We start from the raw sequence: 21,155 nt of genomic DNA, 5'->3' as shown, positions 1-21,155 counted from the left end.
AAGCATGAATACAGCCCATTCATAGTCTCCTGGGCCTCTGATAACATCTCCAATCTAAGCTGGTAAAATTTTAGAGACATCTGTTAGAGTTTTGAAGCCACATGGTTGACGTTTGTGACAACTGTACCGCACAGCTGTGCCCTGTGGGCACTTCTCCATGGTCATGAGGCAGACAAACAGCTCTAAAGAACCAAAAGGGCCACAGGTTGTGTGGAAATGTTCAGTGTTCATGAACAGAAATAATATATATACTTTTTGGGGGGTAAAAAAATATTTTTTTGTTGTTGTTTCCTGTACTTAGAATTATAATTTGAAGGGGTTTTTTTTTTTTTTTGGCTTCCTTAAAAAAACCTTTTAAATGTTTTAACTGAAGTATAGTTGACACACAATATTACATTAGTTTCAGGTGTGCAACCTAGTGGTTTGACAACTCTGTACATTATGCTATGGTATGATATATCTATTTTCAATGTTCTCAGGAACCTCCGTACTGGTTCCTGCAGTGGCTGTACCAGTTTGCATTCCCACCAACAGTGCAAGAGGGTTCCTTTTTCTCTGCATCCTCACCAACCCTTGCTTCTTCTTGTCGTTCTGATTCTAACCATTCTGACAGGTGTGAGGTGATATCTCATTGTAGTTTTGATTTGTGTTTCCCTGATGATCAGTGGGTTTGAGCATCTTTCCATGTGTCTGTTGACCATCTACAGGTCTTCTTTGGAAAAATGTCCATTCAGGTCCTCTGCCCATTTTTTAGTTGTATTACTTGTGGAGTTTTTTGGTGTTGAGTTGTATAGATTCTTTATATATTTTACATATTAACCCTTTATTGAATGTATCATTTGCAAATATCTTTTCCCATTCTGTGGTTCCCTTTTGGTATAATTTTAAGATTTTAAATAAGATTTTATAAGATTATAAATATCTTATAAATAAGATAATTATAAGATTTTAAAAAGGTAATGAAAAGTTGATTAGGCACCTCAGCCATTAAGGAAGACAGACAAGGCAACTAATATTTTTGCAGCATTTTCATCAAGTAGAGCTTTGCACTTAGGATTTCCTCTGGGGTCCAATAATAATAAAGTCTATATAAATTCCTCAGGGGCCCCAAGTAGTCCAGAGTTTTATTCCTAGACTGGAAAGTACAAGTCTGATGGAATAAGGAATAGAAAGGATTTGCAGGAGTTGTCAACATTTCTCAGCAGGGGTGACTGGAGGGGCATTGAACAGTATCTGTGAACCTATTATCCCAGTTCCAAGCTTTTAATCATGTGACCAGGAGTTATTTCATCATTTTGGCTTCAGGTTCCTAATCTGTAAAATGGGAGTAATTATGACATCTATATCAAAGGACTGTTATGAGGATCAATTGATATATAAAGTACTTGGAACAGTGACTGACACATAGAAATTCATAATAATAAAAATAATCTTAGGTTATGAGTGGCACTACCATGCATGCTTTAAGTGTGTTATCTCACTTAATCCTTACTTCAACTCAGTCAGCAAGCATCATTGAGACGTGCTTCCTTTTATGTGAAATAAAAAGAGAATAGTACCCCTCTACTTTCCAACACTCCTGCATAGTGGTGAGGCTGGGAGTGCAAGCTGGCTTGGTCTGTCTGACCCCAGATGCTCAGTGAGAGAAACACCCTGAAAAGTGTTTTGGAGAAAGATTTCCCTGGCATATAAAGGATGTCTCTAGAAGGCCAGAAGCCCCAGGAACCTAGACTGGAAATGATGAGGTCTTGGCCACAGTGATGCAAAAATTAAAGCCAGGCTTTATTCTATACAGTGGGCACATCAGGGTGACTTGGTAAAATGCAGCATGTAGAGAATACTAGGAATTGAGGGACCTCTGTCTGGCTCCAGAGCTCAGCTACCCCTCCATGATGAGCTGCATATGGAGATGGGATGGCATGTGGCAAGAAAGGTGGGAGAGCTGGGTGCTTAGCCTGTTCTCTTAGGGGAAGCTCTTTCTGGGGTTGACCATCCAGCTCTCTCACTCCAGCTGGTTCTTCTTGCCATGGCCTCACCAGGAATAAAGATCAATGGCAATTTTACCTGTGTGGACTTTCCCATGGAGCCCACCCACCTCAACTCCAGGCCTAGATTCAGATGGGGAACCAGTTAGAGGTTTCCCTTCCTTGCTTTCTTGGTTCAATTTCCCCTCCTTGCTTTCTTGGTTCAATTTCCCCTCCCATCTTCTCTCTGCCTCCCATCTACCCCATTCTTGGGGCTTGGCTCCTTTCCCCAGTCCCCTTCCCTACCCCACGCATACTCCTGTGCACGCACACGTGTACACACACACACACACACACACACACACACACACGCAGTGGTTGTTTCTGCCATGAAAAGAATGTGTCTGTGTTGGGTTTGGCCAGTTGCCTGTATCCCTTGCTGCTCTGAGCTTCCCAGCCCGGCATTCCACAAGAGGGTCCCTGGCCTTAGGAAGGCCACAGGAATGTCCCCACCCCCCTGCTCTGGCCTAGCCTCCCCTTTCCAGAGTTTAAGAAAATAAAAGTGAGTGAAAGGTATGTTTCTCTCTCTAAGCCTTGCTGAGGGGGAGATGGAGGGAGGAGGCAGCAGTGGCCTTAGAAAGGTTCCCCAGCTGCCTTCCAGGCAGAGGAAGGTGGGAGATTCCATTTTAAAGGACAGCAAAGCTCGGGATGAGGCGAAGATCCCTGGGAGGACAGAGTCAGAGCACCCTGGGAGGGGCTGTGCTCTCTGCCCTCTGAGCCATTGTCAGGGTGCTATGAGACCACTGGGGTCCTCTCATCTTGGCTGATGGGGCCTCCCCCCAGGGAAGGGATTCAATGCCAGGGTTCTACACAGAAGTGGGACATTTCCTAGGTGGAGAGACCTTGGAATGTAAACCCTTGGACGCATTCCAACTGTGAGGGATAGACCACTTTCCTGGGTCTGACCAACAGGAAGTTGTGGCAGAGTCTTGCTGGCCTGAACAGTCGCTATAGAGGCCAGGATGTCTCAGGCTTTGGCATTTGTCCACTTCCTGGGAATCTGGGAAAGTGGGAAGAAGACCCCTGGGAGAGAAAATGACCATCTCAGTTACGAGAAATATAGTGGGCACTGAGGATTTGAGGATCTCAAATATGTGTGGGCACTATTCCATCCAATGACTCCAGCCGACACTGACCTTTAGGGAGTGTGTCCTGAGAACACTGGTTTAGTTTGGTTTTTCTGGAAAGAGTTTCATACCCTCTTTCATATTTGCCCACCCATCACTCCACTCCGTTTGATTTCTGGAACATACATGTGGTCCCACAAGAAAAGGAGGACGAGCGGGGTGGCTCTGGCCTCTGCTTTGGAGCAGAGTATTTAAGATTTGGGGGAAGATGAATCAACCCCCTTCTGAAGGCCTGAAAGCCTGGCTATTGTATTTTGTGCAGCTGGGAACAGGGAGGGTTAGGGAGACATTGGACCTCTTCATAATGAGGGAGTTGAGTCAACCACTGGGTCTTCTCCCTGTGCTGAATCTTAGGAACGTGTCCCTGGCACCGTATGGAATGAGGTTGATGACATGCGGGTATTTCGGATTCTGGATCTAGAGGACTTTGAAAAAATGTTTTCAGCTTATCAGAGGCACCAGGTAAGACCCTGCCCTGCCCCCTCAGCTGCTTGGGTCTAGCCTTCCAGTCTTGACTTCACCTATGCCCCTTGAACCCAACTCTCGACCCCTCCTCTCTCCCTCCCTTCCTCTCATGTATACTGAATGATTTTACTCCTGATTAGGTACCATTCTTTGCTGGGGGACATGGATCCGAATTAGAGGTGTGAAGTCCAGCAGGGAGAAACATCCCATTGTATTACAGTTCTGACACACAGTTGTGCGTATTTACACATCACGTGCTGGAATCGTATTTTGTCCGTTTCTCTCTTTCGTCTTGGAGCACTGGAGATGGAGTCACAGGCCCTGACCACTTTTGACCCCTGTTCTTTCTTTGGCCCCAGGATCTAGACACTCTACGTAGCAGGCATGATAACTTTCAGATCATTTTCTCCACTGTACTCTCCCAACACCCACCCCCATGAGTCAGTTAGCCATGGGTGTCAGTGTTTCAAGGAAGATGGAGCTTCTCCAGGTCACATTAGGGGGTTAGGGTGGGTCTGGGCAGGGCTAGAGGAGCCCTGCAGACACTGCTTACAGATGGCTGGTCAGTCAGCCTGCTCTTCTAGCAGCAGTAAGAGGGTGGGAGGGTGGATGAATGCAGAGCATCCCTGAGGCAGTGCCAGTTCTCAGACCTCGTCCTCACAGGAATGTGAGTCAGGAGGTGTGTCTGGGCCCAGGAATCTGCACTGTAGCTGGCACATCTGGGGGCCCTTCCCCCAAGCCCAGTTTGGGTATTCCCAGCCTCAAGGCTTTAGAGTGTGTCCTCTCTGGCCTCCCTTCGAAGGTTGTTGCCTCTCTGTGCTGTGCCACTTTCTCCTGTCTCCTCTGCTGAGCCCAGGGTGCCAGCCCTGAGGACACCCCAGGTGCCAGCGAGTGGGATCTGTGCCCTCCTGGGCCCTGGGGAGCAGCTGCATGTTGTGGCTGGGCTCCCCAGTGCTTTCTGCCAAGTTCAGACCTGTGGACAACCCTTCCTGAGCGCACACAAGACTCCTCTTAGGGGCCTAGCCAAAGGGATGGAGTAGGGGTGGGGCTCTGGCCTTGACTTGGGGTTCTGGAAAAACCAGATAGTTGTTATTTAATTTAAATGTAAGTGCTCAAGGCATCTGATTCTTTACCCTAATTCCAGGCAGAATTTTTAGCCCCTGCCCATATCAGGCTGGCATGGCCTCAGGCAGCAGCTGTGGCTTAGCAGGAGGGGGAAGGGGTTCTTCTGAGCACTTGTGGATTGGTGCTCCTGAGTGGAACAGAGGGAGCATGTGCAAGGGGTATATCAGGCATGGTCAATCACACAACTCCCCCTAATTGGAGAGTCTTCCTGGTGTCCAGGATTCCATCCTGGCCCATCCGGTTTCCAGGGCCCCTGAGGTCAGGCTAGGATGGGGACCAGTGGGGAGAGAGAGACTATGGGAATTAGAAACAACCTGCATCTGGGGCCTCCCAGTTTGGTGACTGGAGAAGAGTTGTCTTCTGTTTCTTCTCTGAGTCCCCTATTTCAGGACTGACCTCACCCAGAGGTTGCCCAGACTTGGGGTGAATTGTCACTTGGTCGTTGCCCAGACTTGGGGTCAATTCACAGCAGCAGAGCTGGAGAGATCCCAGAGGATACATGGCCCTGGTCCCTAGTGTCCTCCTTTCCCTGTCTTGGGGTCCAGGATGCATGGGCTTGTTGGGGAAGGAGGTTCTATGAGCTGTGGGGTCTTCCCTCTGTGTCTTATGCAGGTCCTGAATTAGTGACTTAAACTCCATCAGGGTCAGTAAGGGAGAACCGGGTGTGGGCCGTGTCCCCTTAGCTCCCTTAGAGATCAAAAGACAGACAAAGGGCAAGAGGCAAAATTCAGGGACACCTGCTTTCTTTTGCCTCAATGAATGCAACTTTCACATGTTTCTGGCCCCTTCTGGTTGTATGTCCTCTCCTGTTTAGAAAGATGAAGTCATCCAGCAGTGGAGGAATGCTTTCTGCCCTCTGGGCAATGTCCCAGCAGAGGAGAGGAAAAAATAGCAGCCAAGGCCTGGGTTGGGGAGCTTGGGAGCCTGGCCTGCCCCAACTAGGGAGTGGTGGTCCCACTGGGCCCAGGGCAGGCAGGAGACCTGCTCCCCACTTTGTGGCTTCTCTGTGAGTGCATGTCTGCTAGAATCACCTCCTGTCCACAGCTATTTGCCAGTCTCTATCTCCAGCCATATGGGTCGCCTTGGGAGTGGGAGGACAGAGTGGATGCTGAGGGGTTCCCATGTCTCTCCTACTGTCCCTGGGTCCCTGAACCTCTTGGCTAACATTGTGCATGTTTAATTCTCTGTTGGCTGTGGCTGCTACCTGCCTAGGAGCTGATAACTAATCCTCAGCAGGTGAGTCACTCTTGGGGCTCTGGACACTCTAACTTCTAACCACTGTCCTGGGCTGCTGGCCTGTACTGGCCCAAACAGAGGGCTTATTCATTCTACCTTCTACCTTTATTACCCATCCCAACAGGGAAACATGGGAAAGGGCCCCCAAAGAGAAAGCAGAAATGTAGGGGAGGGAAATAATTCAAGCAGACTCCTACCAGCAATGGAGGTGAATGTCTACTGCAGTAAGGAGAAAACTTCCAGGTCTATTGTATTACCCCCCTGGCCCAAGGCGAGGCTATTTTGAAGACTGCACAGGCTGGGCACTGTACAATCCCAAAGCCACAATTCACAAAGATAAAGATGTGAGTGGGGGCCCTTGGAATTATACAACATTAAGCATGTGCTTGGAACAACCTCCCAGAATAAGAACTAGTTTCCTGTCTACCTCACCAAGGGCCCAAGAGAAGGAAGGGAATCTGTTTTGGGGGGAGTCTGCCTGCTGGAACTCCAGTGAAGAGAATTCTTCATGGGATTCTGCCTCAGTTTCCCCACCTCTGAACTCGAAACATCCTCTACTCTGGGCACACTGGGCTGTGCTTGAAGTCTTCAGGAGTCTAGGAACTGTGGCCTGATGGGAACTTGGAACCAGCTTCTCATCATAAGCTTGGGGAAACTGTCTGGGTGGGGTGGTAGAGTAGGGCTGATTCTCTGCGATGCTGTGGATCATATCACATTGCCCAAAGCCATAGGGGTCCGTCTGGGCTCTAGTTTGCCAGAGAGGGCAATCTCTAAAAAGGAGGGGGGTCTTCATTGCCCCCAACCCATTCTAACCATGGTAAAGTCCCAGTCTACTTGATTATTAACTACCCTTGTCTCTCTCTCCTGTCTTTTTCTTTCCCTGTTTTTCTTCCCTTCACACCAGGAGTATCCCCTGGTTGGTGTGGGAGTGGTTCCCGGGGGTGGGCAAGGCAAGGATTGGGGAACATACATACCTCAACCTTTCTACTTGGCTTGTCGGTTTCAGAAAGAGCTGGGCTCCACAGAGGACATCTACCTGGCCTCCCGCAAGGTCAAAGAGTTGTCGGTCATTGACGGCCGGCGGGCACAGAACTGCATCATCCTTCTCTCTAAGTATGTGCTTGCATAGCCTGTTCAGCCCTTGGTGGGAGGGATGAGACCCCAGGAGGCAGGACCTTGAGAGGGCTAGAGCAAAAGCCGACAGTGGAACTGAATGCCTGGGGGACAGGAGCGACAGAGGAATGGTGTGACAGCAGTCTCTGTGCTCCCCTTGCCCCCCACAGTCCCCTGGGAATGGTAGGGGACCACTGATCTAGAACCCTTCCTGGGAGGGTTCTAGGGAGCCTTTGGGAGCTCATGTTCTGCAGCAGTGTGGGGCTCTGAAGACAGGAAACTGTCCCTGGTCAGCATCTGGCAGCAGAGTTGCTCTAAGCCCATGGAGGGCCCCGCTAGGCTTAGGCCACAGAGCAGCATGATCTCAGCCCCCAAGCATTTCCCGTGGCTACAGAACAAACAAGGCAGTATCTGCACTAACAGCACAGCTTCTGTGCGGGGCCTCCTGCCTGAGCCAGGGTCAGAGGGCACTGCCTCCCATACTATTCTTAGCCCTGCCCCAGCCATCTCTAGGGCATCCATCCCCCTTTCTTCTCATAGACCCCAGGCCTCAGTTTCTCCCTCTTGATGGTGGAGGAGAGTTCTCTATCCCCAGGATTCCCAATGGTATGCATCTGGAAGGATAGGGAAGGGCTCTGTGTGTGTGTGTGTGTGTGTGTGTGTGTGTGTGTGTGTAGGGGGGTGGCTTGTCCCTCACCCAGACAGCAAGACGTATGGGAGCAGCTGTGTGGGAGCTGAGGCGCTGTCAGAAGACTGAGGGCTCTTCTGTCTTCCGACACTGAAGGAAGCAGGAAACAGCCCCCTTTGTGGCCTGCTGATATTCCCATCCTCCCATGGAGATGCACTAGATATTTTAGGAAGGAGAAGGATCAGAAACCTTTTTTTCCTGTCTCTCTGTCTACACTAAAGATGGCCCTTTTACTCCCAAATGTCCCTATCACTTATGACAGACACTGAAGCAAGACTCAAGTCTATGCTTTGACTAAAACATATCATTATTGAGTTTATAGAGTGAACCATATCAGTTTAGTTAGAGAAGGCTTTGCAAAGGTGGTAAAGAGGGAGCACTGTGGAATATACTCCCATGTTGACATGAGGGAGAGAGAGCAGGAGAGGAGAAGGGCTGGGGTCTGCCCTGAGCAGAGGGGCCCGGCCAGGCTTCTCAAGGGGCAGTGTTTCCCTTCAGGCTGAAGCTTTCTAACGAAGAGATCCGGCAGGCCATCTTGAAGATGGATGAGCAGGAGGACCTCGCAAAGGACATGCTGGAGCAGGTGAGGCCTCTAGTGGGGAGGGGATGGGAGCTGAAACTAGGGGGCAGCTGCACCCCTTCCTGACAGCCCCCAGAGAGGCCAAGACTTTTAGTTAAAGGGGAAATCATGCTGGAGGATGGAGGACTGGGGGGAGGTTTATAGACACTCCCTAGACCAGCCTTTCTGAGGGGAGGCCAGGAAAGGCAGCATCTTTTCTAGCGGATTGAGGCCCTGAAAGGAGATATGAGGTATGATCCCCCCTGGGCCCAAGACAAAGTCAGAGTGACCTATAGTCATATCTTCCCCAAATCTCTTCTACCTCAATTTATTGGGTCCTTCAAAAGAAACCTAGAAAGCACCAAACAAAACCACCATCAGTTGGACCTCATTAGAATGAAGAACTCTGTTCATCAAAAGGCACCATTGCTAGAGGGAAAAGACAAGCCAGACCTTAGAAGACATTTGCTTTATGGACATCTAGCAAAGATCTCATATTCAGAATAAAGAACTCTACTGATCAGTGAGAAAATGACAAATAGCTCCACTTGAAAATGAGCAGAAGACTTGAACAGGTACTTCAATGAAAGAGAATTTCCGAGTGGCTCAACAGTTGTAGGCAACCAAGAAATACAGTAAACCACAGTGAGGCAGCACCACACCCCCCTACTGGAATAGCTAAAATTGAAAAGATACTGACAATGCCAAATGTTGACAAGGATGTGAAGCGACTGGGATTCCCACTGGCTACAATAATTTGGGGAACAATTTGGCAGTCCACGCAAAGGCTAAATCTATCCTACTGCCCAGCAATCCTGTGGCTAGATGCAGAGAAATGAGTGCAAACATTGACTCTACGAGATAGATGCAAGAATATTTATAACACTTTTATTCATGAAACCCCCAAGCTGTCTACAATCCAACTGTCCATCAATGAGAAATTGCATAAATATACTGTGGTATATTCCTACAATAGAATACTGTTCAACACGTATAAAAAGCAAACTACCAATACTTAGAGCATGGATGAGTCTCAGACATTGTGTTATGCAAATGAAGCCAGACACCAAAGAAAACACATAGCATGAGTCCATTTATACGAAGTTCAAGACTAGGTAAATGTAATCGAAGGTGATAGAATTCAGTTGAGAGGCTATAAGGTGGAGGAGGTGTGGCTTACTGAAGTGATACGAAAGAACTTTCTGGGAGATGGAAATCTTCTGTCTCTTAATCTAGATGGGAGTTCAGTGGGTGGTTTTGTCAAAATTCATTGAACTGAACATTTAAGATAGATGCATTTTATGTAAATTATACCTCAATAAACTTGGGTTTAAAAGAAAAAAATCATTGAGCTGTGCACTTAAGAATAGTGTACTTTACTCTATATAAATTACATCTCAGTTTTAAAAAGTGAAAAAAGAAAAGTCTAGAGCTGGGTGTCCTGTGGTCCCCTGTGGGCAGATGAAGCGTAAACCTACCATATGAAGATGCCTCCCTCTTTTAAGGACCCCTTCCCATCTTGAGCCTGGGCAGTGTATGGGCATCCACGTATAGCACCCTCATATCAGTTTCTCAGCAGTTCCCTGTGTGACCTCCATCTGCTCTTTGCAGCTCCTCAAGTTCATCCCAGAGAAGAGCGACATTGACCTCCTCGAGGAGCACAAGCATGAGATTGAGCGGATGGCCCGGGCTGACCGCTTCCTCTATGAAATGAGCAGGTCAGGGCAATGGGCATGGAGGGGGGGCGCTGGGGGTGCACAGGCAAAAGAGGGTCTGGATCTAGCTCCTGGAGCTGGAGGGGCTGCCTCATGATGTGGCTCGCCCCATCCACAGGATCGACCACTACCAGCAGCGACTACAGGCCCTGTTCTTCAAAAAGAAGTTCCAGGAGCGTCTGGCTGAGGCCAAACCCAAAGTGGAAGGTATGTTTGAGGGCATAGGGAGGCCTAGAGTGGAGAGGCATCTGGGAGGGCCAATGGGCAGGAATCCGTGAACTGGGACTGAGGAAAACTTTCTCATTTTCAATCTGCCCCTTCCCCCCACCAAAAAAACCCAAAGCCAAGGACAAAACTTAAAACTACGGTTACTGTAAATATATGCACTTGTGTATATTAGCACATGTGCCAGACATGTGACACATTTCCTGTGCCTTAGCCTGCAAACTCTCCAAGGTGAGGGATCTGTTGATGTCTGTGCCAGCTGGGCCAGAAATGCTGACCAGATGATAATAGCAAGCACCTAGAACAGGGCCTGGCATGTATTGAGCTCATCAGTCTTTACCCTCCTCGAGAGCTACTAGGTTCATAGAAGACCTCTGGCACATTATTTTAAGCGTGCCCTGTTCAGAAAAGTAGGAAACTGGTTGGGTAATCCTTGGAGGCATCTAGGTTTTCTAGGTTAGGGAATCCCCCCTACACAGGCCTTTTCCAGATGGGCACTTTGTAATTCAATGGGAACCATGTAGCAAGCACCGCATGAAACATTCCTCGTGGATGGCTTCATTGGTCCTCACAATCACTATGGGTGCATCCATTCTCTCATGTCTAAAATGGGGACATGCTGCCTGAGGCCATGTTACCTGTGAGTGGTGGAGCCAGGATTGGAACACAGATGTTCTTCAGAATTCATCTTCACTCTTGTTGGGTAGTACTTCACAGACAATGGCAGAGGATTGGGGTGGGGCGGGGGGGACGGGGAGGGGCAGAGAGTTTGGGGAAAAAGTCAGGATGGCCCATGCAGACCCACCAGTGGAGAAGCAGGTGAGGCTGTGAGGCCTACCTGGGGGAAGGACAGGACAGCAGAGTGGAACAGGAGAGCCTGAGTCCAGGATGCTGAGGGGGGGCGGGGGGACGGGCAGGCTGGGGCAGAGCAGAGAGAGCATGGGCCCCCTCTGCTGGACACCAAGGCTGGCAAGCATTCCCCTGATGATGCCAAGTCCAGAGAATGGCCTTTCCTGGAGCTGCGTCAGGAATGTTTGGGGGTGGGGGTAGGTGGGTGTGACAGAGCTAGAGGCATAGACCTTCTGCAGTCTGCCCCCTACCATACACACACACACGTGTGCATTCACACACACAAGAGAACTGCAGGCTGGCTGTAATCATAAATAATCATTCTGAGGGAGAAGGATTGAGATCAGCAGTGATTCTGTAGGTCTAAGGTCTGGCAGTCCCTCCTGCCCTGGTGATGAGTAAATCCTCACCTTCAGACTGCCTTCTTTGTCCTGCTGCAGACTGCCTTTGGGGCATGAGGCACAGATAAGGGAATCAGTCCAAGACCTATGCTCAACCACTTGTGTGTCTTGGGTCAGTGGCGCAAATGTGAGCAATTACCGTTTGGACTTGTGGAACCAGAGTAATTTAGCCGCTGGGTAGGGTTAATCTCAGATAATCTCAGAGCCCACTCCTAAGAGTTAGTCACTGAATGCTCAGGAGAGTCTCCCTTTAATATTAAGCCAAGCTGAGTAAGACATGTTTTGGGTGGCAAAACCTGCTGGCAAAGGTAATAATAATCGCTCTGCGATAGCAATGGCTGCTATTCTAGAATGGTCTGGAGGTCTCTTCCCTGAGAGTTGGGAAGAGGTGGCTGAAGTTGTAGCTTACAGAATCAGGTCAGTGGCTTCACTAGGAGTGGAGACAAGAGGATTGTGCAGGAGTTGGGATTCATATTTTTCCTTCCAGTTCTAGGAAGTATTCCTGGAAAAGCTAAGATTTGGCCAATCCCAGCTGGTGATGAGCTATTGACACCCTACCCACCACTTCCCAACAAGGCCTCTGGGTCAATTTGCCAAAAGCCAATTCACCAAATTTGACAGATTTACCAATTCTTCTATGAATATATTCATGAAATATACTTTTCTTGAATGTATTCTTATGAATATGTTCATTGCTGAATATACCAAAGTTACCGATTCTCATTTTGAATACATTTACTGAATATAGTCAAGATGAATATGGTTTCAAATGTAAACATTCTTATGAATAGAGTCACGAATATATTATTCTTATGAATATATCTAAAATGTCTGCATTGCAATGGATGTTTCCTCATTTACACTGATTTTCTTTGAACTCTTGTCAATTTCTGTTTTGCCAACATTTTAGCATTTTTAGAATTCCTTTGCAAATTTCTCAAATAGTGTATCAGCCCTAGGAAAACTATCCCAACCAAAATAAATTGCTAAAAACTTTTATAAGTAGTTTTTTAAAGTAAACTTTTTATTCAAATATGGATACAGAAAAGTACACAAATCATAAGAGTCCGACTTGATGAATTATCATAAAATGAAGTAACCTGTGAAATCAACATCCATGTTGAGAAATGGAATGTTGCCAGCCCCAAACAGCCCTCCCTCATGTCACCCTCCCAAACATTACCCCCTGCAACCATTACGCTGTCTTCTCTAAAGGTTTTATCTTTCTTAACTTTAGGTGGATGATATGATATAATGTGAATAATTTTATGCTGGTCTCTTTTGTTCAGCATTGTGGTTATAAGTTACTCTGTTGTTACATGTAGCAGTGAGTTATTCATTTTCAGTGCTGCATTTTATTCCATTGTATGAATATCATAATTTGTTTAACCAATCTATTTGTTAAGAATTAAAAAAAAAAACTAGAAACCACTCTAATATCCATCAAGAGTAATGCTGCTATTAGGTCATAGAATATGAACATGTTCAAAGGTAGAAGCTACTGACAAACCTTAGTATTCACTTTTATAGCTTTTTTTTCAATTTAAAGTTATACTTTTGTTGCTAATTTCATGATGTGTGTGCACATAAAGTATAGTTGACACACGTTACATTAGTTTCAGATGTACAATAGAGGTTGGACAAGTGTAGCTACACTGTGTAATGCTATGACACCATTGGCTATATACACTATGCTGTACATTTTATCTCCACGATTTATTCCATTACAGGAAGACTGTATCTACCATTTCCCTTCACCCACTTTGCCTAACCCCTTACCCTTCTCCCTTCTGGCAGCCATCAGTTCTCTGTATTTATGGGTCTGTGTCTGGTTTTTGTGTATTTTTTAGATTCTACATATAAGTAAAATCACATGGTATTTGTCTTTCTCTAACTTATTTCACTTAGCATAATACCTTTAGGTCCATCCATGTTGTCACAAATGCTAAGATCTCATTCTTTTTTATGGCTGAATAATATTCCATTGTGTGTATCTTCCTTCTTTGTTGGTGTTTTGAGAATTTTCCCCAGCTTTATTGAGGTATGATTAACAAAAATTGTATATATTTAAGGTGTACAAGTGTATATACTTAAGATTCACAATTGTATATATTTTTATTTTTTAAATTCCAGTATAATTAACATACAGTATTATATTAAGTTTTAGGTGTACAATATAGGGATTCAATTCTATAATTATGTACATTCATAATGCTCATTATAATAAATATACTATTAATCCCCTTCACCTATTTCACCCATTCCCCCCCCCCTTTTGTTCTTTATATTTAAGAGGGTTTTTTTTTTTTTTTTTTTGGTCTCTTTTTTTCCTTTGTTGTATGGTACTGACACATAAACAGACACGTAGATCAATGGAACAGAATAGAGAGCCCAGAAATAAATCTATACTTGTATGGTCAATTAACCTACACAAGGGGGCAAGATTATACAATGGGGAAAAGATAATCTCTTCAAAAATGGTGCTGGAAAAACTGGACAGCTACATGCAAAAGAATGAAACTTAGCCATTTTCTTACACCATACACAAAAATAAACTCAAAATATGTTAAAGACTTAAATGTGAAACCTGACACCATAAAAGTCCTAGAAGAAAACTTAGGGAGTAATGTCTTTGACATCAATCTTAGCAACATTTTTCTGCATAGATCTCCTTGGACAAGGGGATCAAAAGCAAAAATAAACCTTGGGACTACACCAAAATAAAAAGCTTTTGCACAACCATATCTTCTTTATCCATTCATCCATCAGTGGAAACAGGTTGCTTCCATATCTTGGCCGTTGTAAATAACGTTGCAGTAAACATAGGGGCGCAGATATCTTTTTGAATTCATGTTTCATTTTCTTTGGGTAAATACACAGCAGTGGAATTATTGGATCATGTGTTTCTATTTTTAGTTTTTGAAGGACCTCCATACTGTTTTTCGCAGTGGCTGCACCAATTTCCATTCTACCAACAGTGCACAAGAGTTCCTTTTTTTTTTTTTTTCCAGCTCCTCGTCAACACGGCTATCTCTTGTGTTTTTGATTCTACCCACTCTGAGAGGTGTGAGGTTATCCCTCACTGTGGTTTTGATTTGCATTTCCCTGATGATCAGTGATGTTAAGCATGTTTTTCATGTGTCTGCTGGCTATCTGTATGTCTTCTTTGGAAAAATGTCTAGTCAGCTCCTCTGCCCATTTTTAAATTGGATTGTTTGGGTTTTATTGGTGTTGAGTTATATAAGTTCTTTATGTATTTTGGATATTAACCCCTTATCAGATCGTTTGCAAATATCTTCTCCCATTCAGTAGGTTGCCCAGTTGTTTTATTGGTTTCTTTTGCTGTGCAAAAGCTTTTTATTTTGGTGTTGTCCCAGTAGTTTATTTTTGCTTTTGTTTCCCTGGCCTGAGGAGATATATGTAGAGAAAAATGTTGCTAAGGTCAGTGTCAAAGAGATTACTGCCCATGTTTTCTTCTAGGAGTTTTATGGTTTCAGGTCTCATATTTAGGTCTTTAATCCATTTTGAGTTTATTTTTGTGTATGGTGTAAGGAAGTCATCCAGCTTTTCCAGAACCATTTATTGAAGAAACTTTCTTCTCCCCATTGTAAATTCTTGCCTCCTTTGTCATTGATTAATTGACTATATAATGGTCATCTATTAATGGCATCTATAATGGCCATCTATAAACTATGTGCCAGTACCATTGATTACTACAGTTTTAGAGTATATTTTGAAATCTGGGGATCTGATATTTCCATCTTTGTTCTTCTCAAGATTGTTTTGGCTATTTGGGGTCTTTTGTGGTTCCATTCAAATTTTAGGGTTATTCATTCTAGTTCTGTGAAAAATGCTGATGGTATTTTCATAGGGGCAATCTGTATATTGCTTTGGGTAGTATGGAAATTTTAATAATTTTAATTCTTCTAATCCTTGAGTGTGGAATATCTTCCCATTGATTTTATTTTCAGTTTCTTTCATCAGTGTTTTATAATTTTCAGAGTTTATTAAGTTTATTCCTCGGTATTTTATTCTTTTTGGTTCAATTATAAATGGACTTATTTTCTTAATTTCTCTTTCTGCTTCATTGTTAGTGTATAGAAAAGCAACCAACTTCTGTGTATTTTGTATCCTGAGCCTTTACTGAATTCATTTACTCTAATAGAATTTTATTGTAGTCTTTAGGGTTTCTCTGTATAGTGTCATGTCGTCTGCAAGTAGTGACAGTTTAACTTCTTCCTTATCAATTTGGATACCTCTTTCTTGTCTGATTGCAGTGATTAGGACGTCCACTACTATGTTGAATAAAAGTGTTGAGAGTGGACATCCTTGTCTGTTCTTGATCTTAAAGGAAAAACTTTGTTTTTCACCACTGAGTATGATGATAGTTGTGGGGTTTTCATATGATATTTATTGTGTTCAGGCATGTTTCCTCTAAATCTACTTGGTTGAGAGTTTTATCAAGAACAGATGTTGAATTTTGTCAAATGCTTTTTCTGCATCTATTGAAATGATCCTATGATTTTTATCCTTTCTCTTGCTGATGTGAGGTATCATGTTGATTTGCAAATATTGAACCATCCTTGCATCCCTGAAATGAATCCCACTTGATTGCATTCAATGATACATTAAAAAAATCATCACAGTTTGCTAATATTTTGTTGAGCAGTTTTGCATCTATGTTCATCAGGGGTATTGGCCTTTAGGTTTTGGGTTGTTTGTTCTGTAGTGTCTTTGGTTTTAGTATCAGAATAATTCTGTCTTCATAGAATGTATTTGGAAGCTTTCCTCCCTATTCTACTTTATGAAGTAACTTGAGAATAGGTATTAACCCTTTTTTTAAATGGTTAGTAGAATTCACCTGTAAATCTATCTGCTCCTGGGCTTTTGTTTGCTGAGGAGTTTTTGGATTATTTATGCAGTTTTATTAGTAGTAGTTGGTCTGTTTGTATTTTCTATTTCTTTCTGATTCAGTTTTGGAAGATTGTATGTTTCTAGGGATTTATCCATTTATTTTAGGTTGTCCATTTTTGTTGGCACATAGTTTTTCATAGTAGTCTCATATGCCTTCGTATTTCTGTAGCGACTGTTGTCTCTTCTCTTTCCTTTCTGATTTTATTCACTTTTGCCTCCTTTTTTTTTTCTTGATGAATATGGCTAAAGGCTTATTGTCTATCTTTTCAAGTAACCAGCTCTTGATTTCATTGATTTTTTCCATTGTTTCTTTTAGGCTCGATTTCATTTATTTCTACTCTTTCAATTCCTTCCTTCTATTCACCTTTGGCTTTTTTCCCCCACTAGTTCTTTAGGTATAATGTTAGATTGAGATTTTTCTTATTTCTTGAGGTAGACCTGTATTGCTATAAATTTCCCTCTTTGGACTGCTTTTGCTGAGTCCCAAAGATTTTGGATGATTGTGTTTTCATTTTCACTTGTTTCTATTTTTTTAATGCCATCTCATTTCGTATTGATCTACTGGCTGTTTGGTACATGTTGTTGGCCTCCACATGTTTATGTTTTTTCCAGTTTTTTCCTTGTGATTGATTTCTAGTTTCATACCATTGTGTTCATAAAAGATGCATGGTATGATTTCAGTCTTCCTGAGTTTGAGACTGTTTTGTGGCCTAACATGTGTTCTATCCTGGAGACTTTTGCACTGTATCATGTGCACTTGTAAAGTGTATTCTGTTGTTTTTGGATAGAATATTCTGTATATATGTCAATATTTATGATGTATCATTGAAAGACACTGTTTCCTTATTGATTTTCTGCCTCACTTATCTATTCATTGATGTAAGTGGGATGTTAAAGTCCCTTGCTATTATTGTATTACTATCAATTTCTCCCCCTTATGTCTGTTGATATTTGCTATGTGTGTTTAGGTGATCCAATGTTGGGTACATAGATATTTGCAATTGTTATATCATCTTGTTGGATTGATCCCTTTATCATTATGTAATGCCTTTCTCTCTTGTTGCAGTCTTTGTTTTTTAAGGTCATTTCGTCTAAGTATTGCTACCCTGTTTTTTTTTCCTTCTATTTGCATGGACTATCTTTTTTTTTTTTTTTTTATCTTTTCACTTTTAGTCTGTACGTGTCTTAAGGTCTAAAGTGAATCTTTTATAGGTAGCATATAGATGAGCCTTTTTTTTTTTAAATCCATCATGCCACTCTATGTCTTTTGATTGGAGCATTTAGACCATTAGCATTTAAAGTAATTATTGATAGGTATGTACTTATTGCCATTTTGTTCATTGTTTTCTGGTTGTTTTTGTAGTTCTTCTCTGTTTCTTTCTTCTATTGCTCTCATTCCTTGTGATCGGTGACTTTCTTTAGTGTTATGCTTGGCTTTATCTTTATTTTTTGTGTATCTGTTAAAGGTTTTGGGTTTATAGTTACTATGGGGTTCATATATAACATCCTAAGTATATGGATTTCTATATTAAATTAATGTTCACTTAAGTTTAAACACATTCTAAAAGAACTTTTTTTGCTCCACCCTCCACATTTTATGTATATAGTGTCAGATTTTACATCTTTTAGTCATAAATTTTTTTTTTACTTCTAATTAAAGCCTTTTCTTTTCTACTTAAAGAAGTCCCTTTAACATTTCTTCTAAGAATGGTTTAGTGGTGATGGACTCTTTTACCTTTTGTTTGCCTGGGAAACTCTTATCTCTCCCTCAATCCTGAGTGACAGTCTTGCTGGGTAAAGTATTCTTAGTTGTAGATTTTTTTCCTTTCAGCACTTTGAATATATCCTGCCATTCTCTTCTGGCCTGCAAAGTTGCTGCTGAAAAATCATCCGACAGTCTTATGGCGGGGGGTTCCCATGTATGTAATTTTCCTTCTTTCTTGGTGCTTTTAAAATTCTCTATCTTTAATTTTTGACATTTTAGTTATTATATGTTATGGTGTAGACCTCCATGGGTTCATCTTATTTGGAACTCTCTGTGCTTCCTGAACCTGGATGTCTGTTTCCTTCTCCAGATTAGGGAAGTTTTCAACTATTATTTCTTCAAGTTTTGTACACTCCTTTTCTCTCTTTCTGAGACCCCTATATATGAACATTTGTTCACTTTATGCTATGCAAAAGATCCCTTAACCTGCCCTCATTTAAAAGCTTTTTCTTTTTGCTGTTCAGCTTGGGTGTTTTCCATTACCCCATATTCCAAATTGTTGTTCTGTTCCTCTTCACCTGCTAATATGTTTATTCCCACTAGTGTAGATATATTCTTCAACTCTGATTTTTTTCATATTTTCTCTTTGTTGACGTTCTTACTGAGTACTTCCACTCTTCATTCCAGTCTGGTGAGCAACTTTATGATCATTACCTTAAACGCTTCATCAGGCATATTGCTTATCTCCATTTCATTTGGTTCTTTTTCTGAGTTGTTTTGTTTTGTTTGGAGCATATTCCTCTGTCTCCCCATTTTGCTTGACTTTCAGTCTTTATTTCTATGAATAGGCAGAAAAGATACTTCTCTTAAACTTGAAGGAATGGTCTTATGGTCATTCCTTGTGTAGGCTATGTGTGTCTGGTGACTTTGGCTGGCTGGAGCTGTGGCTGATATGGGCTGAGGATCCCAGGGTGCTCTATACTAGGGTTGCCCTGGTGTGATGGCTAGGCCTGAAGCAGGAGCAGGCCCAGGTGGTGTCCAGGACACAGAAAGTGTCCTGGAAGGAAGCTGAAGTGGGTACAAGCTGGGAGGTCCTGGGGAATCTCCACAGCTTCTTTTTTACAATTACTTATTTTTAACTGCTTTTGAGGATTTCTGCAGACTTTTAGTCAGATGGTTCTCATTTTATCTCCATAGCAGCATCTTTAGGAATGTTCAGTTTGGCATAAGCTGAAAATCATGTGATGGTTTGGTGTTCCTATCACCACACTTAATAATCAAAAAGCATATTCCATAACTAGTAGCCAACATTTCAGTGTAGGATTCGTATCCCAGTTTTGCAGATCTGCCATAAGTGCATAATAGCTGAGGGTGGGCTAGAGCATCCACATTGGAATGAAATACTGAAGTTTTGGTTACTGTTAACCTTAGTTTGTATTTCTAGGAAATGTATCTTTTAAGGAATTGGGGAGAAATTGTTAAAATGCCTAAAAGTTGGAAAAAATTTCAAATGATATTCAACAAGATGTTAAGTAAACTATTAAATCAAAGACACCACCAACTACAAAGCATGTAGAACAAAAATATGGGAATATTATTGGTGACATGTTATAATTTGACAAGGATTCCCCCCCACCCCAAAAAAACCTCCAGCATTTCAAAAGAGGCAGAAACAGTCCCATAATATGTAAAATGCTGAAATTTAAAAGTTTAATCACTAAGTTTAAAAAAGTAAAAGTATTATATTCTTGTGTGTATCCATAGAAAGAATATATTACTAATCTTTAAACATATACAAGAAAAGATAGTCTTAAATATATTAAGAGTTAGCACATTCTGAGAATGGGCTATTTGTTGAAGTCGCTTTTGGCAAGTTTACCTGCTTCCCTTGGAAGTGGGCAGGTGGGGAGTAGATTAATCTGTTGCGGTATGGGTATAGCCTCTGCCCCTCTGAGAGTTGAAGACTGGACTTTGTGGTGGCATCATCCTGTGGTTCAAGGGGACTGCCCAGTCTCTGCAGGACTCTGACCTGTCCCTCCTCTCCCAGCCATCCTGTTGGCCTCCCGGGAGCTGATCCGCAGCAAGCGTCTAATGCGGATGCTAGAAGTCGTCCTGGCCATTGGCAACTTCATGAACAAAGGGCAGCGTGGGGGTGCCTATGGGTTCCGGGTGGCCAGCCTCAACAAGATTGCAGACACCAAGTCCAGCATTGACAGGTGGGACTCTGCTTCCTTATCTTCCATCTCACCACTTTGGCCTTTCTCCACCTCCTCCTCCCATTTCCAACCCAAATTCCTTGCCTTTTGTCCCTGACCTCCCCCCCCACCCCCCGGCCCCATCTAGTTTCCTCCTGGCGCTCATTCCTTTACCCCTGATCTTTTATCCACAGAAACATCTCTTTGCTCCATTACCTGATCATGATCCTGGAGAAGCACTTCCCGGACATCCTGAACATGCCCTCAGAGCTACAGCATCTTCCAGAAGCCGCCAAAGTCAAGTGAGGGGCCCTTCCAAGGCTTCTTTCTCCCTGTGATCACAACACTCTTATCTAAATTTCCTTTCATTGCTGCTCTGGGATGACTAGGAATGGGCAGTGTCTCAGGGTCTGCTTTTAGGAGAACCAAATGAAGACTGGCTACTTGCTCTCAAATCCTTATTTCAGAGATGCTCCTAGGAAACACAGTGGGGAAGTGAGCCTGGGATGGGATGAATACCAATAATGGAAGTATTATTAAGCCAGTTACCCCTGGGGCAATTGGAGCTTAATCCCTCCAGAGAAGTCTAGGAGACAGGATAGGATACTTATTCTACTTATCCCACCCCAAATGGTGAGGGAGCTAGGATATTTTACCCCATCTCCTGTCAGTCACTGGCTGATAGTCTCTGGGCAGGTCATAACTCTGGCCACATGTATAGGCAGAGGGAGCTCCGGTCCCCAGAGAAAGCACTCACATCATTGGAAGTCAGGATTGTACACTACAAATGGATGGTTCAAGGGGATATGGATGT

The 21,155-nt window shown here is 43.4% G+C and overlaps 1 protein-coding gene across 5 annotated transcripts in view; it reads left to right on the top strand.

The window, feature by feature from the left end:
• The window catches only part of DAAM2 (dishevelled associated activator of morphogenesis 2), a 118,811-nt gene that overhangs the window by 91,439 nt on the left and 6,217 nt on the right, over positions 1 to 21,155 (top strand). For 4 of the 5 annotated variants that reach the window (XM_019457023.2, XM_019457024.2, XM_019457026.2 and 1 more), the window contains 8 exons: positions 3,506 to 3,613; positions 5,954 to 5,977; positions 6,984 to 7,090; positions 8,277 to 8,361; positions 9,949 to 10,055; positions 10,171 to 10,259; positions 20,194 to 20,362; positions 20,536 to 20,643. In XM_019457023.2, coding sequence (XP_019312568.2) covers positions 3,506 to 3,613; positions 5,954 to 5,977; positions 6,984 to 7,090; positions 8,277 to 8,361; positions 9,949 to 10,055; positions 10,171 to 10,259; positions 20,194 to 20,362; positions 20,536 to 20,643 — 797 coding nt within the window. The remainder of the gene's footprint in view (positions 1 to 3,505; positions 3,614 to 5,953; positions 5,978 to 6,983; positions 7,091 to 8,276; positions 8,362 to 9,948; positions 10,056 to 10,170; positions 10,260 to 20,193; positions 20,363 to 20,535; positions 20,644 to 21,155) is intronic. The other variant, XM_019457027.2, reaches the window with a different exon arrangement.

The sequence above is a fragment of the Panthera pardus genome, unplaced genomic scaffold, assembly GCF_024362965.1.
Source record: "Panthera pardus isolate Hobbes unplaced genomic scaffold, ASM2436296v1 HiC_scaffold_17, whole genome shotgun sequence".
Classification (NCBI taxonomy): Eukaryota; Metazoa; Chordata; class Mammalia; order Carnivora; family Felidae; genus Panthera; species Panthera pardus.
Note: the sequence above shows the minus strand (reverse complement) of the source record. Positions and strands in the feature narration are given on the sequence as shown.